The sequence below is a fragment of the Thermobia domestica genome, chromosome 3 (assembly GCF_964235325.1).
Source record: "Thermobia domestica chromosome 3, izTheDome1.hap1.1, whole genome shotgun sequence".
NCBI lineage: Eukaryota > Metazoa > Arthropoda > Insecta > Zygentoma > Lepismatidae > Thermobia > Thermobia domestica.
The window spans coordinates 309,340,371-309,363,148 of record NC_137456.1 but is presented as its reverse complement, the minus strand read 5'-3'; the positions used below and the strand labels follow the sequence as shown (position 1 = coordinate 309,363,148).

The following is a 22,778-nucleotide window of genomic DNA, read 5'->3' as shown; positions in this document are numbered from 1 at the left end:
GATTACCAGCAATAATAAAAAAGCTTATTACTTAAAGAGAAATTCCTTACGGAGATCACTGGCAAGAAAATGAGATAAAAAGGAGTCTGTGATATGAAATAGGTCGAGAAAGCCCGGTGTACATGATAGGAGGCGTAGGGTTCCCACAGCAACCGTATCTCCGCAACGCACTAGAGAACACATGGACAGCAATATTGTTAGAACCGTTCTACCTGACAGGATGGGGATAAGTGCAATCAGAGTCACTGTGGACACCATATGAACGCATGAACAATTAACAAAAGATTGTTGGAAACAGGACTAGTTTCTCGCGTTCCTCTCGCACACTTATCTCTGACACCAGCTCATTGCGTAATATGTCTTTGTACAGATTGCGTAATATGTATTTGTACAGATTGAAGTGGTGAGAACAATGCAGTGAAGAAGTCTTTAGCGACGAGTATCGTTTCTGTCAAACACACAGTAACGACCGTGTCCATCCGTAGACGTTCAGGTGAGCGGGAAAGTAGTGTTTGTTCACAATCATTATACAGGACTCTCACATCTGCCATTCTGTTGGGAGGGAAAGGGGTCGAGCAGTGGTGTATTTAGGATTTTGTTTCGGGGGTCTATGCACAACACGTAAATAATCACTTATATTTTTCCTTTTGGATGCCGACAAATTTTAATGAAGTTCTCCATATAACAAATTTCTTTCGGGGGGAGGGGGATTGAGCCCGATAGCCACCCCCTAAATACGCCACTAGGTCGAGCAATAAGTTACACATCTCGCTCGTCTCTGTTCTTTATTCTTGAGAGTATGACTAGTGTATCGTAATTCGTGACGTTGTGAATCTAGCCCTCTGAATCTAGTCTTCCAGCACGATAAAATGCTTCCCCATAGTGCTACAACAATCCAATGTTCTTTACTTGGAATACTACCTCTACTATGGCCTGCTACGTCTCCAGACGTAAGCCGTATCGAGCATATGTGGAACACGGTGAGGCGGCGTCTGACTGCTATTCTGGCTCTGTAGACCGCAGACCAGTTGCACCAAGAATTACTGCAAACGTGGTATACTATACTCCAATCTATACGACCTATTACCTGCCCGAACAGCTGCCTATGTGGCTATTTGGGGTAGTTACAAGTGCTATTAAAATGGAAATTTTAAGTTTTGAACACTTTGTGTAACATATCGGATGTTCCTTGAACGCCTTATTGAGATCACTACTACCTACCACCACCTTTTAGTGTTGTGAACTTTGGATGCGATCCGTGATTTCCTACTGGATATACTTAAATGTGTTTCCTGTGCATAGTATACATATATAAATGATGATATGTCATGAAATATTAGATTTTAAGTCAACATTATGCCTTTTAATTTAACCAAATTTTCCCTTCTTTATCCTAGCATCTGTCATATTCACCGTTGTGAACAGAATGTTAGAGAAATTTTATTAGATTATATTTTAACTTATTGCATTCTAATTTTATTGAAAGACCAATTTTATATGTGCTAGAATGTTATGGACTAATATGAAGATTGAAGTAGAATTTGTTATGACAGGACTACAGAAAATACCTTACCTAAAATAAAATAAGAAGTCTTAAGAAGTTAGGAATTTGAAACATCACACAGCATAACATTGCTTGACAATTGGTAGCGAATAAATGTACTGACGATTAACTTTTGGAGACATGATCAAAGTACATAAAGAGACTAATATATAAGTACAGATACTAATTCAAGCAGAGTAAAAATAGACCAGATTCCCCGCCATACAAAGAAATAAGACGTAATAAATAAATATTTTTTTTAAAAAAATGCAATGAATATGGAGGGAGGACATGAAATCCAAGTTGCCATGATCGCAAAGAGTTCTGATCATTTCAATAACGCATCTGTTTGGCATGTTGTCGATAAAAGTGTTCAGCAGAGTCTAGAGTAGTTCGTCTCATCTTTTCTTAGGGCAGTTTTGAAAGCCTTGAGGGTCTGTGATGATGGATTCCTCTCTGCAGCTCATCTTCCGAGAGCATTCCAAGCACATTCGATGGGATTAAGTTTTAGGGAATATCCTATCCAATCCATACAGTTGATGTCTTCACTCTCTTGTATCTCTATAACTTCGGCAATTCTTTGGGGGTCCGCGTTATGATGTACGAAAAACACAATCAGGACCCATTGCACAAAGGAAAAGATGAACATATCCTTTTAGGATCTCGGTAGAATATCGTTCTCCAATATCGGATCCTGCGTTGAAGATGAGCAATGGCGATCTTTTATTTTTCATTATGTCCGATTATATCATACTTTCAGCAACCCCCTACCTTTCACGCTCACGGATATGTTGCGGACGACATCTGCTTTCCGTTCTCTCTGCACCATGTAATGTACGAAAACATGATTCATGTGATGAATGACTACTTCCTTACTGTCTGTGCTACAAGATCAGACTAAGAAAAAGTTGTGCCACGATTCTAAAAAGTTTGAAAATCACTAGTGTAATATCTTTAATGTTTTCTTTATGCTCTTTCGATAAACGTAAATTTTCTTTACATATATCGGGTTTCAATTCTTTAATTAATGACACTAATGCAATTACAGGATCACTGTTATGCATTTTCCTGGATGTGATAAGTATTTCATGGATGAGCATATGTATGTGAATAGTAACACTATACAAGCTTCAGAGAATATTAATTGTCATGTAAATTATATAATAGCCAGTGGCGAAGCCTCAGGGATTTAAAAAAAAATCTAATTATATTCATAATCTATCTAATCTGATTATATTCGTATTTATTTTTAATAAATAAACAATTGCTAATTTTAACTGAGAAATAATACGTGTTTTTGGTTTTACATATAAAATATCTAACATCGTATTTAACAATGCGTCTCATTTTTATACACTTAATCATGCCAATTTCAGCTCTACCCTTTTAAAGCAAGCCATATTAAATTAAGTACAACGTTGCAAAATTTTACAGTCCCACGTTACGTTAATTCTATATTAGACACTCCTCGTGCTATAAAGAATACTAAGCCATGGTGATGCAATGTGACGTTGAAGTCGTTTGTACTGTCCATAGCACTTAATCCGTTAGAATCATATGAGCTGGGTCGCGCGAGATATTTGAATGTATAAATCATATGACGACCACAACTCGCGAAGTGTAGTCGTTCAATATTGTAATGTTTCTCCTATTGTTCGGATTGATAGAGTTAATGTACGCGAGATCTTGGGTTTTTATCCCTTTACCTTTTATTATAAAAACCATTAAGTACAATATCGTTTAACAATAAGAGCGTCCGGATACGCTGTAGTGTCTCTTATTCCTGTCCTCTAAGATGTGGATCTGCTTTTTTAAATCTTTTTTAAGGGAGGCTCTACTGCCTAGTAGAGTCGACCAGAGCAGGTTAATTAAGGCGGCTCCAGCCCAATGCAGTTGGATAGTATGTTCTTAGTCCAACGCAGCCAAGAAGATACTCCACGGCCCAGTGCAGCCGATCAGAGCAAGTTAATTGATAGGAATACTTCACGGCCCGAAGCAGCTGACCAAAGCAGACTGACGCTGAGATGTTCGTTGCTCCTTTTATATCGTATCTTCGAGGTCTCTCGTTAAATCTCGGTTCTGGTGCTGTTGTAGATGACATCATCTTTCTACTTGAGAGCTGGTAGAGTATATTCTGCTTGTTTGTTTATTAGTGTCACATGGTTGGGGCATTACAATATAAACGAAAGTAGTAGATTTTCCCTTACACTTCATTTATTTATTTATTTATTTATTTTTAATGAATTTTTTATAATGTTCATGCAGTGAAGACTATCTTGTAACATTTAATTCTAATTTCTATGCTTACAGCAGGCATTTATATTTGACTCCAATGGATTACCTACTCAACCCTTACCTTTAAGTCCTTATGTAATTCAGCACCCCACGTTCCTTGTACACAGTGCCGCGGCCACAGTTTTTGTACAGTAACTGGAGGACCTTCAAACACAACAGTATCATAGGTCTTCGCTTCTTCTGCTGTGACCTGCAAGTAGTCATATCAATTAATATACAGTAAATATCAATGTGCATAGTTTCTTATTAAACTACTAAAGGAACGTTCCATTCTAGGGACAATGATTTTGCGATTCAAGGAGTTGAATCCTCCCGGTCTGATTAACATTTTAAAGATGATAGATCTTGAGATTCAAGAAGTTTTATCCTCGCTTTTCAGGCACCAAACCAGTCATACACCAATTGTATTCTTTTTCTTCTTCTTTCAATACTGTATACAAAATAATGGCTCACATAAGCAAACGCAACAGACAATATTTCTATATAAAAGATATTTCTGAGCTGAACAAATTTATATAATAACTCTGTTAATATTTTTGAGCTTTTATAACTTGAATAAATTTGACCAAAGCAAACACTCATAATTATTAATCTGTGTTACAGTTTCAGCAATACATCACTGCTTTCAATAGATGGTGTAAGAAACGATAGAAGATACTGCTTGACAGTAGTAATTGAGGATCTGATCAAAGACTTTGCAATTAAAAAATGTCTAATATAAATAAAGTGGACGTATAGAGAAACAAATATTATTTTTCATCTTACTGTGAGTTTTGTTTGATTTGGAAAAATAAAATTTTATTTAATGGTTTATTACTGTTTATATTTTGAATTACATATATATGAGGACACCAAAATCTTTTAAGTGCTTAGGGACTCTGAGGTTCTTAATCCGGTCCTGTGTATGGAGGAAACAAGTCACTGAAGGTCTTTGAGTGTCGAACACAATACGTTTCCTAAACTTTCCGCTCACTATGTCTGTGTCTTTCAAGATAAACTTCCTACAATGAGTCTTAACTTTGTCTAATATCTGCTGGATCAAAGAGAGCCTACTGTAACCCTTTATTTGCTTTCTGACACCAACATTTAATTTTCTTCAATAATGTTCGAATCTTTCACACAGCGGCTACAAAGAATTCTCTGAATTTTTAGTTTTCCAAAACAAAACAAAACAAAAAAAGATATATAATTACCCACACAGACTTTCCCATGTTGATGGAAAAACACGACCAAGAAAATATAACAACAATGATGCATTTTTAAGTAATATATTTTCCCCTAATCAACTAGAATAATGAATAATATAAAAGCAAATACAACGTATTTTATTACAGAAAACTGACCTAATAAAAATTCGTGCACAAAGTAAGAAATTGAACATCTTTTCTGAAACTTTACTCATGTAATGAAAGTATCGTCATATTATGAAAGAAAAGATATCAAAGTGAGATATTCCATCAAAAATGAGTGGAGGTATGTACATAAAAGTGCCTGTTCTATATTAACGATATATATGTAGGGGGGAAAATTTATATTATTACGTTAATTCATTTCACTTCTTCAAACGCTTTATTTCCTCATTAATATTTGCGCACATCTTTCATTACTTTAATCTTCTTAGCTTTAGGCTCGTCCAGAATTATCTTTATTTTCCTATCTTTAGCTTGTCTTTGTTTCTTTTTCCTTCATTGTTGCTTTGTTGCATCTGCAAACCGAGTACGAGCATTTCGTGCATAATGAATTATGGGTTTCCTTATGGACAGTTTCTCAAGACCATCACAAGCTACTGAATCGTGCACAAGTTTGCATGCTACTAAAGTTTTTTTCTTTTAAATTATCTGCTGACTGAAAATACTGTTTCTAGATTTGAATTTCCACAAGAGAAAATCAAGATTATAATATCGCTTAAATCTTGCACTCCGACGTATCTAAATTATCTAGCCAACGGTCATCCAGTTCTAGAATACTAACTCATTGTGAAACGCTACCTTTAAACTCAACCTATTCTATGAAAGATAACACTCTCAATTACCAACTATCCTAATTCTCTGTTGCACTAGATAAGTACTGAATCCAGTGGACTGCACGTCTAGTCTCATTCATCAACCTACAAAAACAAACAGTTTCCAGGTTCCTAAGAGGAAAGCCACCTACATCATCAAACACAGGTTAGTGAGAGAAAAATATGTTCCTTGCATACACAACTTGACTACACTACACTAAACACACTACATTTCCAAAAATTATTAAACTCAAATACAAAACATACTCAAAAAAATTTATATATATAAACTAAAATTATACGTGTGTCTTTATGGCACTAAATACTTAAGCTCTACCTTCATCCTTATGACAGTGCCATTAAGGCATATCGTCATGGTAGAGTAAAGCTAAGTTTGATTTAGATCATTAGTTCGATCCCAGGTCACTGTTACAAGCCCAAAGTTCTGTCACGGTTCGAAAATTGCGTTTACCCATCTGTATTTAAAATATCTTAATTTAGTAATTTTGATGAATATTAATTAGCATCATTTAAATCATTAAGGCATACCGTCACCATTCAGTTGGAATTTCTTGTAATGTTACTTTTTCTTTCTCTGTATTAGGTTTGCACATTCGGATGTTGACAAAATTCTGTTCTCCAGCAACGAATACTATCACGAAATTAAACTAAATTCTCACGCCAGAAAGCGATCATTGAGCAACTTGTTCCTGAGAAAAATAAAATCTTGTCTCAGAACATTATTACACGGGTAAAAGATATCAATCATTGCAAATTCGTAATTTCAAAATTCACGAAGGCATTATACGGTTATTGACAGACAAAAGCTCTTTGCTTAATATTTATATTTTACACGAAATTATTAGTTTAACGTCCTACAGATAAGATAGTAATTACTACAGCCCGGATTTAATGCAAAATGCATGTTTATATTAACATGCAGAAACGTATGAAAGTACTTTTTCTTTTTTTCGACGGACTTGTAAGGATTTATTTGAGACACATGTGTTAGCGCATCTAAGTGCATATTTTGAGTGAATTTTGATATGCATGCATATTTTGCAAACTTTGCAGGATACTGCATATTTCAGAATTTTATTGCTGCATACTTGCATATTTCAGAGTATATCACAAGAAAGTAGGTTATATTTAAAGTAAACTGAATCACAGTTTTTTTTTTTTTTTTTTTTTTTTTTTTTTTTTTTTTTTTTTTTAAGCAAATTGTGTTAAGCTGCTTACAATCCTAGGTAAATTTACTGTTTCGTAAATTCAAGCTTTCGCATTCAGTTTTTTACAAGCACTAGTGACTTCTGCTGATGCAGAAAGGAACTTTCCGATCTACAAAACATTTCTCACTGATAAACGCAGTGGATTTACAGAAGAAAACCTACGAAAGACATTCATAGTCCATTGCAACTGAGATCGTTAAGGTATTGAAAGAAATTGAAATTTTATTTTCTTAGTATATATGTTAAAATTTTAATGCATATTTTTGATATTTTCCGTGCATATTTGCATGCACAACTCGGGGTTGGTTTGTGCATGGTAATCCGGGCTCTAGTAATTGCTCAGTTACTGATGTAAGAATGAAATGGATGTAACTGGGGAAGAAAATGGGAGAACCTCGAAAACTCACCCCTTCACTCGGTGTTTATTTACCACAATACTTATATTGAGCGTCTATGGTTTGAATGCAGGAACTTTGGCGACAGAGGTAAACGTTCTACCGACTACGCCACTGAATTTGTGTTTAAGTTAGTATGAACATTCGAAAATATTTCAAATGCGCATAACATGTGAAACATGATCGATTCCTTCGATCAGTTTTCTTCATTCAATGTAACACACGATAATGAACAGTCAGCGAGAAAAATGTTTGCTTCCCTAGTTCCAACACCCAGAGTGGTCCCGCATAGCGCAGTCGTTAACGCTCTCATCTTTGTTGCAAGCGGTCCCAGGTTTGATTCCGTTCCGTAGGAGACACTTGGTCGGAAAGGTGTAAAATCTTTCTCAAGCCAGCTATCCTGAGTGAGGTTTCCCCTCATTCATACCAGGCAAATACCGGGATGATACCTAACAAAGGTCCCAGGCCGCTTCCTTCCTTCCCCACTTCCCTAGGTAGTATGATCATCGAAGGACGTCACATCCTTCATACGTGATGGGCTAAAATGGCTACAGATGCTGAAAGGCCAGAAATATTATTCCTAACTAAAATCTAAGGAATTTGGTGGAAAAAAAAAAGATATAGAACAGAAACATATGGACATGGAGATCCCATTTACGATTTTCCCCCCACAGTAAAGTATGAATATATCAGCATTAAAACAGGAATTGTGGATCATGAAAATTCGTTACTTTTCACAGTATACTGAAAATAATTATTACTACTTTACGATAATTGAATCGCATATTCTAACCGTCCCGTTTTCTTTTCTTTCATTTCACTGCGAATTGATAAATACATAAATCCATTCTGTATTTTTAGAGAGGGCTGTCTCCATGGCGGCATGTCCCCCTCTCAAAACTTTTTTTTTAAACACGTCTCATCTGAAATAATCTTGGTTTATAGAACTTCAGCCATCTTGTATTGGCATTAAGAAAACATAAAAAGATTTGGCTAAAAGAAGAGAGAGAGAGAGAAAGAAAATAGAACTATATTTGAACTCATGTATCATAAATATTGCTCGCAAATTTGCATCGCTTTTAATATCAGAATAATTTTAAAATATGAATAAACAATATTTTTATAACTTATTGTGAGATTCATCATTAATAAATAAATCATGACTTATGTATAACTACTGATGGAGAATGATTAAATATGTGTCTACAAATTTATAGCAGTTAATAAATATTGCACTATAAGAACAAAGGAGAATCTTTGCACACTTTGATATCTATAGACGTATCCCATATTTAAGGATCAAGAGACCGATAAAATTAGTGTGGCTATGAATTGACTACTGACCTGACCCAGTTTATACACCGATATGCAACTCTAATAGGAATTTTCGTAAACTCTGAGCACTTCTGAAATTAATCTCTTTGCGAATTCAAATACACTACAACGAAAACAGAAAAGCTCAAATACGAGAAACCGTATTCCAAAATCCTTTCATTTATGTGATAAGCTACCTTTACTTAACGCAGCCGATAAAATTGAAAATAATGGAAAAGTTGGAATTATGCGAGCGTCAAAAATGAATTTACCATTGTATCATTGATCCATCTGCAATTTGTGGATGATCTACCAATATATTCCACTGCAAAAGCGAAAAATAAGAGATAATGCACACACCTGAAGTCAGTGGCGGATTTAGGAAGGACTTCTGGGGGGGTAGGTTGTAATACTTAGAGCTACTTTTAAGAGCTCCAAACTCTGGGATGGGTTTTATTTATATATAAAACTAAGAAAAGTTTCTTCCTCTGGGGGAAGCGGTCCCCCCTGGATCCGCCACTGCCTGAAGTATATAAGCTTATTACACATCGTTAGTGGGAAACACAGATAAGTTCCTAAGTTTGAAGCTGCCAAATAAAATGCAAGCAAGCAAACATATCTGAATAGTCTTAAAATTTTCATTTTTAAATGTTTTTCAAAATCTCTTTCTTCGCAACTCGAAATTCCCTGACATGTCCGGTTTTTTTTTTTTTTTTAAAGATTTGTCGCTATCCCGTTTCTAATTTATGAATCTTTGGAGAAAGATACATTTAAGAAATTTCCTAACACTATACGACATTCGAACAAAGTTCTATTATGTTTCTGTATTAAGGCAATTAATTATTTCTTCTACAGAGCAGCTAAATTCTGTCAATAGTAAGAACTTTTATTGTGAAGTAAGTTTGAAACCAATTTCAAACACTTCGCTATATTTGTCCTGTTTGGTAGTCACTTTAATTTCCATACAGGCTACTGTAAGATTGATATTTTGTGCGTGCTGTGTAATCAAATATCATGTAATCCATAGCGCAACATTTATTATTAGTAATATTAGTACAGTGAAACCTGTCTTTAGCGGAATCGAGCGGGACTTGCAAAAATTTCCGTTAAAGTCAGGTTTCCGCTTAGTGGAGGTAGACCTTTCCTTAGAAACTTATAAAGGGGCATACTGAGAAAATATACTGCTCTACGTACATTGTTCGATTACAGTACTTCTTTCTTCTGCGAATAAATACATAAAAAAATTAAAATGAATACAAAATATACTCTGCCCACGTTTTCTTTATTTTTCTAATAGCCAAGCAGGGTTTTCTGTGTACATTGCTGCTTGACTTTCCGCATACACTTTAGCCTGAGAAATTATACTAAGTGAATCAGAATCATTTTTCCGTAAGACAAATTTTTCAGTTCCTTTAAACTTCTGAGAGCATCTTGATATGTATTTATTCTACACTCTTCTTCGAACTCGGTATCGTATTCCTCTTCTTCCTCTATCTCGTTTTCTTCTTTCCGACATTCCGTATGATTTTTGATTAAGTCGCGGGGATTAAGGACAATTTGTGGGGGTGAATATGAGTAGTGGTTGGGGAAGGTAAACACTGTTCAGAAATATTTAACAAAAGAACTAACATTTTATCGCAGACAGTGTAAAGTATATGTCTCACAAAATGTCTAAACACCTTCTAAACGCTGTAGTTCGGAACTCAGAATTTTCCGTTAAATGTTTATTTTTCTTTCCGTTGTCCGCGTAACACAGTTTCCGCTTAATGAAGGGACTTTTTACACGTTTTGTTCTCCAAAATTCATGGGACCGTGAAATATTTCCATTTAAGACAGTTTTCCGTTTAATAAAGGTTCCGTTGAAGACAGGTTTTACTGTATTAGTATTTTGCAGGCGACAGGTTATAATAATAGAGGAAAGGGCAATGCAGTACAGTACCATAGCAGCTTGATGTAGATACTGGAGGGAAGAATTTTTCTTCTGAAAGAGAACATAAGAAGTCTGAGTTACGAAACCAAGGCAGCTTGGACAATCCATCTGCATGCTGTGGAAGAATTGCAGACTAGCATTCCACAAATTGTGGACATCTTATGTGCAGCGCTCCAGAACGTATTCAGGAACAGACCAGAAAGGTGCACATGTGTGAACCAGTAGGTGGCGGACATTTTCAATCTTTCTGCAGACTACACTGACTACTGACTGCTGACTATTTGATCACTCTATATTTGTACCTCCGTTTCTAATGTGCGGTATATGAAAAATTTATCATTGACCCATCCTCCTCACTTCTATTCATATAACTTTTTGTTTCCAATGTTGAAAATTACACAAAACAAGAAAGCCTTAGAAGCTTATTTGCCACTCTTATTCCATTTCACTGATGAAATAATTGAGGTGGTCAGATAACTGGACATTACAAGAAACAAGAACACCCTAACAATGAAACAAGAGTTACATGTTTCTAGATATGTGCAGAAGGTTTTTTCCTTGCTTGCTTTAACATTTCATGCGAAGGTTAGTAGTTTTAGTTTATGTGTCTGTTCGATCCCACTCATTTCATTGCGTCAACTGATTCCATTCTTTGGAGCTGCTTGCATCCAACACCTCAATCAGTCGCTTGATTCTGCAGAAGTCAATCTGGTTCCTTTGAGAAATTTGGCTTTTGTACTCCATTGAAGGAATCGCTTTTTGGAACGAATCGTTCCGGAGCCATCCATCACTTAATTTTTGTTATCTTTAGCTTAAGCTTTAAAATAATATACGTACTTTTTGTTTCGACAAATAATAATAATAATAATAATAATAATTCAATCTTATCACACAAAAGGTACATCCTTCCACTTGCGCCAAGGTCTGCCTTCGTTTTCAAAGTATGAGTTTTCCCGCGCTGCAATGTAGAGTAAGAATTTCGATTTAATTATGTACGAAAGCTATAGTGACCGCAAGAACCGTGAAGCCTGGACTCTTCACCAGGGAACTGATTTATCTCACGTGTGGTGCATCGGAAGAATTTGGCACGATTCGTGAAGCTGCCTTCCGTACGCACAGTTCAGAAAACGTAAAACAAAAGAAGTGCACAAACAATGTTGCTAAACTTAGAAGACATGGCGAACGAGCGACAAAAAATAGCACTTAAAGAACTATAACACGAACACTAAACATTACTCGAATTAAACGATAACAATACTAAAGACAAAAATATAAAACGACAATAATAGTATAACTAAAATAAAAAAAAAAAAACGAAATTTAGCGGCAATCCAATAACACTGTACCCTTGGGACAAGTTCTCCGTATAGCGCGAGAAACGACATTGGATAGATGGGGGTTGACGACCAGGACACATCCTCACGTTCTCTTGCATGCTGAAATTGGTAGATCTAGGCCAAGCTTCAGGACTCCATGCGATCACTATAGTAAACGAGGACTTAATTACAATTATTAACAATAATTTCCCGTACAAGATATGGTTTTAAAAATGAAATGAACTTATTGAACTTGCTACAAAAAAAGTTAGAAGCACGGACGAAACACTACTAGTATTTCATAACCTATTTCAAATGTTAAAAGGTGAAAAATAAACTACAAATGAAATACTTACATTACTGGAAGAATGCATTTTACGTTTTGAAACGTTATCGACGAAAGACACATGATCAACTGGATGCCAGTCGAGGGAATAGAACACAGCATCGAAATCAACATTGTCTAGCAGTCTATTTATCGGCTCAATAACCTGCAAAGATTTCATTTAATGGATTAAAAAAATCTTTCAAATAATGTAGAAATGCAATTACAAAATGACACTACAATTCAAGAGAAAACATTTGAAAACTAACACTACGTTTCAAGAGAGAGAGAGAGAAAAACGACTTTACGCTCTAGATGAATTTATAGTAGATGGGTGATATGTAGGCAGGACACACCTGCCATGTGCTATTTGTGGTATTCTAAACAGAAGTTCTCTGCCTCGGAATTCAAACAGAGCACTAATTGTTTTAGATGTTGGGCTGAAGCCTTAAGAAAAGAGTAAAAATAACTTTTTCCTCTTTAATGTCTATAAACCTTGGGAACATATTAAAAACAACTTTCTCCTCCTTGAATGTTAAAAAAAGCATAAACTCATATAAATATTTGTTTAGCCATACTGAGACATACACTTTGATTGTAAGTTCTTAAAATATGTAACTGAAATATTAGATTGCACAACAAATTCTAAATTGTAAATGATAATTGTGAGGTATAAATGTAACCATTACATTTTTCAACACTGTTACTACCATTGTTATTAGCATTACTATTATTATTATTATTCACAACACTATTATTACTATCTTCTGAATTTAAAAAAAAAAAAAAAAAAAAAAGAAGACAAAAAAATGAACATTATTATTCGAGTTCTACAAACCGCGAAACTACATACCACTTTCGGAAAACCCATCACATCCATTATGAAATTTACATATTTTTAAACAACTGATTATCTTCTTCAGTAAATAGTGATTAATTATAGGAAATAGAGATGGCACAAAATTGACATTTCCACGATATTACATTTTGCAAAAGTCCAAAATTTTTCAGTGCTACGAAACAGATGGAAGTATTGCAACAAAGACTGCTATTATCTTTAAAATAGGCGAAATGCCGCGGAGGCATCATGCTATAGGGTAAAGCTGGTTACCCACTGAATAAAGCAAAATTGGGTGCAACTTTGCCATGACCGGACAATCCTCGGACTTCAACCTTAAAGAAAATGTTTAATATTTTCTACAGCTAAAATTGCAGAAACGGGCACACAAAGAAGGAAAATCTGTGATAATCTATCACAGAATGTCACGTGTCACTTACTGGATACTGTCACATAGGGATGAAGCTTTACGTCCTGTCAAAGGAGGCTCCTCCAAGTACTAATTATCCCATCAGAAATAGCCCCTTTTGTGCATTTGTATGTATTAATAGCCAAAGTCTTATATTTCAGTTGTCTACTTTTATTATTATTATTATTATTATTATTATTATTATTATTATTATTATTATTATTTATTTATTTATTTATTTATTTATTTTACGTTCAAGTGACCACAGGTTGTACATTTATACATGCGGTATAGAGCATGTCAATATATTTCCATCTGAATAACAAAGATACTTTATATACATTTTATTACTAGTATACCTTCTAGTATATCTTCTTTTAAAGAGTTTATGTAAAACATGACCAGATGGTTTCATACCACAAAATTATAAGTATACACAGTTAACACACATTACTGATACATATTTTTACTTACATATCTACTTGCTGTATTATTTACAGTTGTCAACTTTATTATGATAACTTTATAGTTACTAGCTTTACATTTAACTGTAGCTCTACACGTTTGTAATATTCAAAGTATTTAGAGGGAAAATAAAAACAATGTTTCAATAAGTATCATGTTAACCTTTCTTTGAAAATTTTATCTGATTTGGAGTCTCTTATATTGTTAGGTAACTTGTAAATTCATATTCCTATATATTTAAGGCCTTTTTGATAAAGTGTTGTATTATGTGTAGGGACAGCAAAATCTCTTTTCTTTCTAATAATGTGCATATGTACGCTACTACTGCACTTATGTATCAGTTTGATATATATATTTATGAAAATTGCTATTCGTATATGTAAAGACACGGTAGTGGGAGAATTTTTAGTTCTCTGAGCATTTTTCTACATGAAGCTCTTGATTTAGTACCTTTTCAATTTTGAATATTATCTGACTTTACGTTGCAGTTTCCCAGGGTACTATCCCATATGAAAGTAGCATTTCAAACTGACTATGATAAATTATCTAAGTGTTGATACATTGAATGAAATTTTCATGCTTTTTAATGCATAGTGTACTTTACAAAGTTTCTTTTGTAGTGTGCTGATGTGTTTATCCCACGTCAGGGTGTCATTTACCCACAGTCGTACAAATGTAATGTCATTTACTGCTTTTATACTTTTATTTTTTATATGAATGACTGGATTATTTTACAATAATGTTTCGGGAATGATGGAAGTGTATTACTGTCGTTTTATCAATATTTAATTTTAATTTGTTAGCTTCAATCCATAAGTTTAATTCCTCTACAGTTTGTCTAATACTGGCTTGCATTTCGCTATCGGTGTACATAGGTAATATCTGGGGCAATTTATGGCAGTACTAGATAGTAATTTTATCAGCAAGAACATAAAAGACGTGAAGAGTGACGAAATACGGAAAGTCTAAAGAACAAAACATAAGATATTAAATCATGAAAATGTTACTCACCTCCTCTCCATTTTGCTTTGCTGAACACTTCTTGATATCTAGAGAGCCAATTAAAAAATCATTTTGAACATCTACGACAAGAAGTGCAGTAATGGGACGGACAATCTGTGTAGAAAAGAAGAAAAAAAAAGCCTTAATGTTTTAGATCTCTATAACTGATAAAATAAATACAACTGCTCTAAAATTTTGAATACAGCTCGAAAAAGATCACGACTAGGAAACAGATTAATGCTTTTCATTCAAAGAAAATTATACAAAGAAAACGATACAATTATACGTATCTATTATTGAAAAAATACAAATATTTTCAACTTATTATTTGAACGATTTAAGTGTTTATCAGTCCATTAGCCAATTCTGTATTTTTTAAATACAATGTGCTACGGAAAATTTCCGAGAAATTTACTGCTACTCAAACCAGTAGCAGTATAACTCCCGTCGCTTGTTACCTCTTGCAGTATATGTTAATTAACACTTTCCCAAATGTGATTGTTGAGACTGCACGCGTATCTTAATTTCTGCCACTTTCGTTAAACTCTGTTTTTCTGCGTTTGCGAATTTCAAAATGATTAACGTGAAGGAATCTTTTTTTTTTTTATCTCTGTCTGTTTATGATTTTTTTTTTCTCAAGCTCAAGAAAACTGCAGCTGAACATATCAAATGCAGTCGGAGGCTGATGGTAAACAAACTTTAAGTCAAGTAAGAACGTCTGAGTGGTTTCGAAAACACAGTTGGGAGTTTGTAGATGACGAACATTCGGGTCGATTGTCATATGCACAACTCAAGAAACTAACAAGGAAGTGTGTAAAGAGATCCTCGAGGACAGAAGTCAGACAATTGATAATGTTAGTAATAGAGTTGAATTGTAATACGGAAATATTAACGATTTTCAGTGGATGAATCGAACATTAAAGGATAAGGAAGATATATTCCACGTTAAAATCTTTCATATTTTTTGTTTGACATGTCTTTCGATTTGGTGGATGACTTTTAAACAATTAAGCAACTACATTTATATTCATTTTTATGTACACATTATAGAAATTTCAACACCATGGTATTTTAAGAAGCATTATTTTAAATCAAACTGTCTCAATCTACAAGGTCGGTCCGAAAAGCAATGTCACCAAGCCTACAAATATAAAAAAGAAAATATTTAATTACATAATAATAAGAATACTTGTACACTAAAATTCTTAAAAATACAGGGTTATTCAAAAAGAAAGAACAGATTTCAAATATGTATTTCTTCCAAACTACAAAAGATAGAAACATGATTCGAACGTTACTTGATTAAGAAAAGTTTACAATTTAAACAGCCCGGATAGAAGTTCCAATCACGCATTGGCGCTGTTGTTTGTCTGTAGCGAAATGTAGGAGGTGTGCTACAATTGGCAAAACTTGAGTTCATTGTTGCAGTTCAGCGAGCATTTCGCCGTCAATTTAATAAACAACCGCCGCATCATAAGCAAATTTACGAGTGGCATCGAAAATTCGTAGAAGATGGTTGCATCTGCAAAGGGAAAAGCACGGGACGTCCACGCACATCCAACGAGAATGTCGAGCATATTGCATCCTAACGACCACAACAAAAGGTACGAATTTTGCATTAGCCACCGTTTTGACATTTGTCGTGTAACATACGGTGCTCATATTGAATGCACACCATAATTACTAACAATAAATTGTAAACTTTTCTTAATCAAGTAACATTCGAATTATGTTTCTATCTTTTGTAGTTTGGAAGAAATAAATGTTTGAAATCTGTTCTTTCTTTCTGAATAACCCTGTATTGTCCTCCTATGTAGATACATCTTTCCCAACGGGATTTTCAATCTGTGAAGGCATCCTGGAAGGCCTATTCAGAAAGTGCACCTAAAGCAATTTTACAAGCTGCTTTCACGTTGTCAATTGATCTGTAGAAATGTCCTTTCAGGAAGAGGGAGGATTTCAAACGGGGAAACAGAAAGAAGTCTGTGGGAGCCAAGTCGGGACTGTAGGATGGCTGAAGCAGAGTTGTCACGTTAGATTTGATCAGGAAGCTGGTTCCGACGAAGGCACTATCGCTGGTGCGTTGTCATGATAAAGCTTTCAATCGCCGCTGATCTGGTCTGAAGCACTGGATCCTTGTTCTAAGTCTCTTGAGGACTTCTACGTAAAATCTAGAGTTAACGGTTGTCCCAGGAGGTATAAACTCACAGTGGGCGATCCCCGTGATGTCAAAAAACACAATAAGCATTGTCTTGATCTTTGATTTATTCACTCGAATCTTCTCGGGGCGAGGGGCCATCAAGCTGTGCTACTCGGCACTTTGCATCTTCTTTTTGGATTCGTACTGGAATATCCGGGCTTCATACCCCGTGATAACATTGTCCAAACAGTGAGAATCATTTTTACATATTTCCAAAACATCTTGACAAATTTCCACTAGGCGAGATTTTTTAGTCGTCAGTCAAAATTCTTGGGACAAGAACTGGTGCACACTTTTCTCATGCACAAATCCTTGGTCACAATCTCATGGATGATAGTTTTTGGAATATTTAACATGTCGGCCATTAAACGAACGTTCATTCGACGGTCTGTTTGTAAGTTCTTTCACGAGTCATATCTTCGTCGTTTGAGGATGATGATGGACGTCCAGCGCAGGCTTTGGCGTCGACCTCTTCATGGCCTTTTAAAAACGCCTTGTGCCATCTGTAGACTTGCCTTTGTGACAAACACTTATCTTCAAAGGCCTGTTGAACCACTGGAAATGTTTCCGCTGCAGATGCATATCTTTGTTACAGTGAGCGCTGCATCGCGATTTATTCAAGTTTACCTCCGAGAGCTCGGAGACAACTAAGCAAGCACTCGCTCGGTAGTTGACTTACACCACCATCGAAAACGGGGAACAGAGCGCACTGCAACGCACAGTCGCTTCACAATAAAATGTATGCCATTACTTTCCAGACAGACCTTATCTTTCATATCACGACCTCCTTTTATCACATCCTCTTGTCAGCGACCACAATACGTAATTTCCGGTTTTATAATACGCTTTTTGATAACTGTTACTTATTGCTAACAACTGTAAGGGAGTAAGTCAACAATTATCCGCAACATTGACATAGCTTTTCTTGCATTGTTCACACTGACCTCGTATGTCCTCGTTTATTTTATTGTTATGCTCTTGTAGTCATGCTATCAAGGTGACCAGACGTCCCGTTTTAGCCGGGACAGTCCCTTTTTCCAACCGTTGTTCCGTTTTTTCTTATTCTCGAACGGGACGCCTAAATGTCCCGTTTTTTTAACTAAAAATGACCTAGGTGTCCCGTAATTATTATTCAAAACATAAATGATCAATGGAAATTCTACTCTCTTCCGTACCGATAGTCGTTGCCAAGGTTCAGCCGTGTCTAAAACTTCTGAATTTTGAAATGGGTATTGAGTGTTCGTGGTTCAAGTGAGAATTGAGTGGGAATTCTGAGTGTTCAACTAGTTAAAAGAATTGTTGGGTAAAACTTACAATCGGGAACCATTATTTGTTGTGTGGCACACGTAAAGTTAGAAACGGTGTGTTATCACTCTTTCTTGTGTATTTTGTAAACTGAGAACACTGCTGAGTCCCAAAATGCAATCTGGAAGTCAGATATCCCCCCCCCCCCCGGTAGCCGATTCGTACGCGCCTCGTTTTCGCAAGTGAAAATTCTGGTCACCTTGCATGCTATGAAAGTTTGATCCTAATTCCTCCATTTGTCTTCCTTTTGCAGATAGACCATAGCCGCTTCAATAGAAGTTTGACCCAAAGAGGAACAAACAGCAGTGATCTGTTTTTTTGTGGTCGGAAGATGTATCAGGAACCATGACTAATTTTCAAACGATGTGCCACTTCATCAATAGTTACTCGTCTGGCTAACAGAACCGTGACATGTGCACGCTCAATGTTGTCATTTGCGGCCGTAGATGGTCGTCTGGCTCCTTCCTCGTGTGTAAGTCTTGTGTGACCATTTTTTAATTTTGCAATCCATTCGTAGACACTCCGTTGCGACAAGACACTGTTCTCGTATCGTGCCGAAAGTTCTTGATAGATTGCGCCCCTGATACACCGTCGGCCACAAAAACCATATCAATGCTCGTTGTCCCTCTTTGGTGCAAACTTTTAATGGAACGCCATGATCTATCTGCAACAAAAGGAAGACATATGGAGAAATTAAAACCAAACTTTCACAGCATGACCACAACAGCATAACAATAAAATATACGAGGACAGAGGCCAGTATGAAGTGAATAATGTAAGAAAAGTTATAGCTACATTGCGGATAATTTTTGAATTACCCTCGTATATGTGTACACACACATACACTGCAGAAAATAATATATCCAGGGTGTCTACTGAGTTTTATTTTCAAAAGTCCAGTATATTTCCAGTATATGCAGTATAACTATCAGCAAAATTCCAGTACCGAATACAATGATTCTTTTAAAGTTCTTTCGGAATAATCACACTCTTGATGATTTTAGGTTTGTAATTGTTTTACCATCAAAATAATATTTTATTTTTAATAAATTTAGTTAGCCTTGATTTGTTTGAAATATGATTTTTTAACATTCTTTTAAAGTGCTTCCCAACTCCCCTCACAGCCGTCCACTCCACCCATTACTTTAAACGTCTAATTACAAAATGTATACAACTCTTGCTTCGGAAAAATTTACGATCTCAATGGATACAAAATTGTTTGTAAGACTATTAAAACAATTACAAAAAAGAAAAGTATTGTTGACAAATTACCAGTTTCATGATTTTTCCAGTATGTGGATCAAAATTTCAATATACTTCCAGTATTTCCAGCATGGAAGTTAAATTTCAGTATAATTCAAGTATTTCCAGTATCACCCTAATATCCCAAACGAAATCAATTCTTCTCAAATTGTTGAGTTAAGTATTCCTCCTTTGTTAGTTTATCAACAAACATAGCAGAACTATTAAGCATTCGTGATTAGCTTCAAAATGAAACAAGTAGACCTACACACAATTCGTCCACGCTACTGCTCTTCTATTAGAGTATAGTGGGTAAGAAGTCTACCTCAACAGGGCGGCCGGACTGCAATCCCCGGTGGGTGGCGGAAAATACTTCTCGCTCTATAGTCGCCCAGCCAATTGATTTCTAGGCGGTTGCCTTTGTACTCAAACAAGACATTTTCCGATGACAGCAACTCCCCTACCAAGCCATAAACGGCACGTGTGTAGTGTTTGGTGAAGTGTTGTTGCCATCACTACTGAACTCAAGAGACTCCATTGCAATATCCCTCTCAAGTGTCAACAGACCATGGATTATATCAATGGTGTATCATTTTCTTTTACGCCGCCTGGGGATGGTTTGGCCATAGTAACTTTATCTTCGTTCCAATTCAGCTCTGACATTCACTCAGCCTCTTTGAAATGGGTACCTGAGGCAGGAGAGCGGCCAGGGAGTGGTGCTGATCAGGCCCGTATCCACGGGGTGGGGTGTGGGAATAAATTTTACTGGTTTCCTAAAATTTCCAATGTAGGCTTGTAAATGAACTATAATATGGTTAGATCGCCCCTCCTAACTTCTATCGAGCCCCCCCCCCCCTACATTTTTGGGCTGGCCACGGGCCTGGTGTTGACTGCATCACCTCCACCAACACTAGATGAAATCTCGCCTCGAAAACGTATCGTGACAGTGATTCTTGTCCCTAAAAGTCTATGTGATTTTATTTAAAGAAATTTGTCTCGTCTCGCAAAAAATTTGTTTTATTTCGTCTCGTGAGCGATTGCACTTTTCGTCATAACTGATTTCTTAAAGAAGAATGAAATACGACGCAAAACAATAAAACAGCGAATTAAAGTTAGAAAAAAATTTTTTTTTTACATCAAGGATATCCACAGGCGTTTCTAGGGCGCGATTAGCGCCTTCTTCGGAGGGGCATAATTTTTCATTGAAAATGGCACAACTGAGTTTTAATTACACCAAAATAGTGATTTATAAATGCTAGTGTGAAAGGAGCTTAATAAATAACTATCGTAGCAAAGAACGCATTTTCTTTGACTGAAAAGACAAAATTGTGGCGGCAGTCGTAAGCAGATATAGACTACTGGTGGGCACAAAAACCGGTTTTTCGGTTCATAGGAAAACTGGTTCCTTTTTTGTCAAAAATTGTTCTATTTCTGACCAGAATAGTGTTTCGTTGCTCTCCGAAAAACTATTCCGTTTCTACAGAAGTAGTTTTGTGCGTTTCCCAAAAGGTTTCAACGAAACCAGTTTCGGTGAAAACCGAACCGATTTTGAAGAAAACCGAAACCGGATTTGAGAAAACCGAACCGGTTTCGGTGAAAAAACGGAACCGGTTTTGGAGAAAACCGAAATGTCGTTTTTTCGGAACCCGGTTTCCGGTTTTATAAAACCGGTTTGTTTATCCCTAATGTTGACCGATTTTGTTTAAAAAGAAGGCTACCAAGTAAAGTAGCTCCCTACGTACTTGACATCCAGATCAGTTGGAACTACTTTTTTTTGGGGGGGTGAGAACGGTAGATCTGGAAGAATCGTGTCCAAGCACTAGGGGAAATGGCCATCTCTGTATTTCATATTAGATTTTTCGAAACGTGAAAAGTAAGAATGGGATCAACACATAGGAATAATCACGGCACGCCGACCGCACCTGTCAGATCAATATGACTTGTAATCAATACTCAATACCCTCTGACTTTCTTAACTTGATTGAGAAATCTTTAATCGTCCAAGAAGAACCACAGTAATTTTGAATTTATTGCTGTTTGTCATGTAAAACACGAGCTTCAAGGCTGCCTCATTTCTAAGAATTCTATTTTTAGATTCACCCATGAACTTCCAAAGTAATGATGACTGCCGGAAATTGCAGTCCTACCAAATTTCTTACTTGTACAGATGATAGACTTTAATTGGAGTGTTATTCATTTGTGCTAGGAACGGCAGTGATCGAAGTTCCACCTAAACAGTTCGTAATACGCGCCTATACACAATATCAAGCCTCTAATAACAAGCCCAATGTTGCTTCCAATTGCATATTTTCACGAACTTCTCTATTCACATCTGTAATTTCTAATGAAATGTATTACATGTGTCATTATTACGGCAAAATAAAGATTTCTTCTTCACCAACTTTGGTAAAAGTTTTCATCGTAACCATATTCACTGATGCAATACATTTTACGCTCCTGCACCTTTCGGACAATTTGAATATAAGAATACTGTATATACTGTACCAAGAAAACAAGGTGACCAGACGTCCCGTTTTAGCCGGGACAGTCCCTCATTTTCAACCGTTGTCCCGTTTTTTTCTCTGATTCTCAAACGGGACGCCTAAATGTCCCGTTTTTAAGCAAACATGACCCACGTGTCCCGTAATTATTATTCAAAATATAAATGGTCAATGCTAATTCTATACTCTTCCGTACCAACACTCATTGGGAAGGTTCAGCCGTGCCTAGAACTTCTGAATATTCAAATGAGAATTGAGTGTTCTGTGGTTCAAGTGGGAATTGAGTGGGAATTCTGAGTGTTGAAGTAGTTAAAAGTATTTTTGGGTAGTACTTAAGTTAGAAACGCTGTGTCATCATTCTTACTTGTGTATTTTGTAAATTGAAAACGCTGCTGAGTCCCAACATGCAATGTGCAAGTCACCCCCCCCCCCCTCTCGGTGCCGATTCGTATGCGTCCCGTTTTTGA

At 36.0% G+C, this 22,778-nt stretch overlaps 1 protein-coding gene across 1 annotated transcript in view; it reads right to left on the bottom strand.

The window, feature by feature from the left end:
- The window catches only part of Naam (Nicotinamide amidase), a 165,398-nt gene that overhangs the window by 17,896 nt on the left and 124,724 nt on the right, over positions 1–22,778 (bottom strand). The window contains exons 5-7 of the mRNA XM_081753861.1: positions 15,073–15,177; positions 12,381–12,515; positions 3,900–4,028 (exon numbers count right to left, since the gene is read on the bottom strand). Of these exons, the coding sequence (XP_081609987.1) occupies positions 3,900–4,028; positions 12,381–12,515; positions 15,073–15,177 (369 nt within the window). The remainder of the gene's footprint in view (positions 1–3,899; positions 4,029–12,380; positions 12,516–15,072; positions 15,178–22,778) is intronic.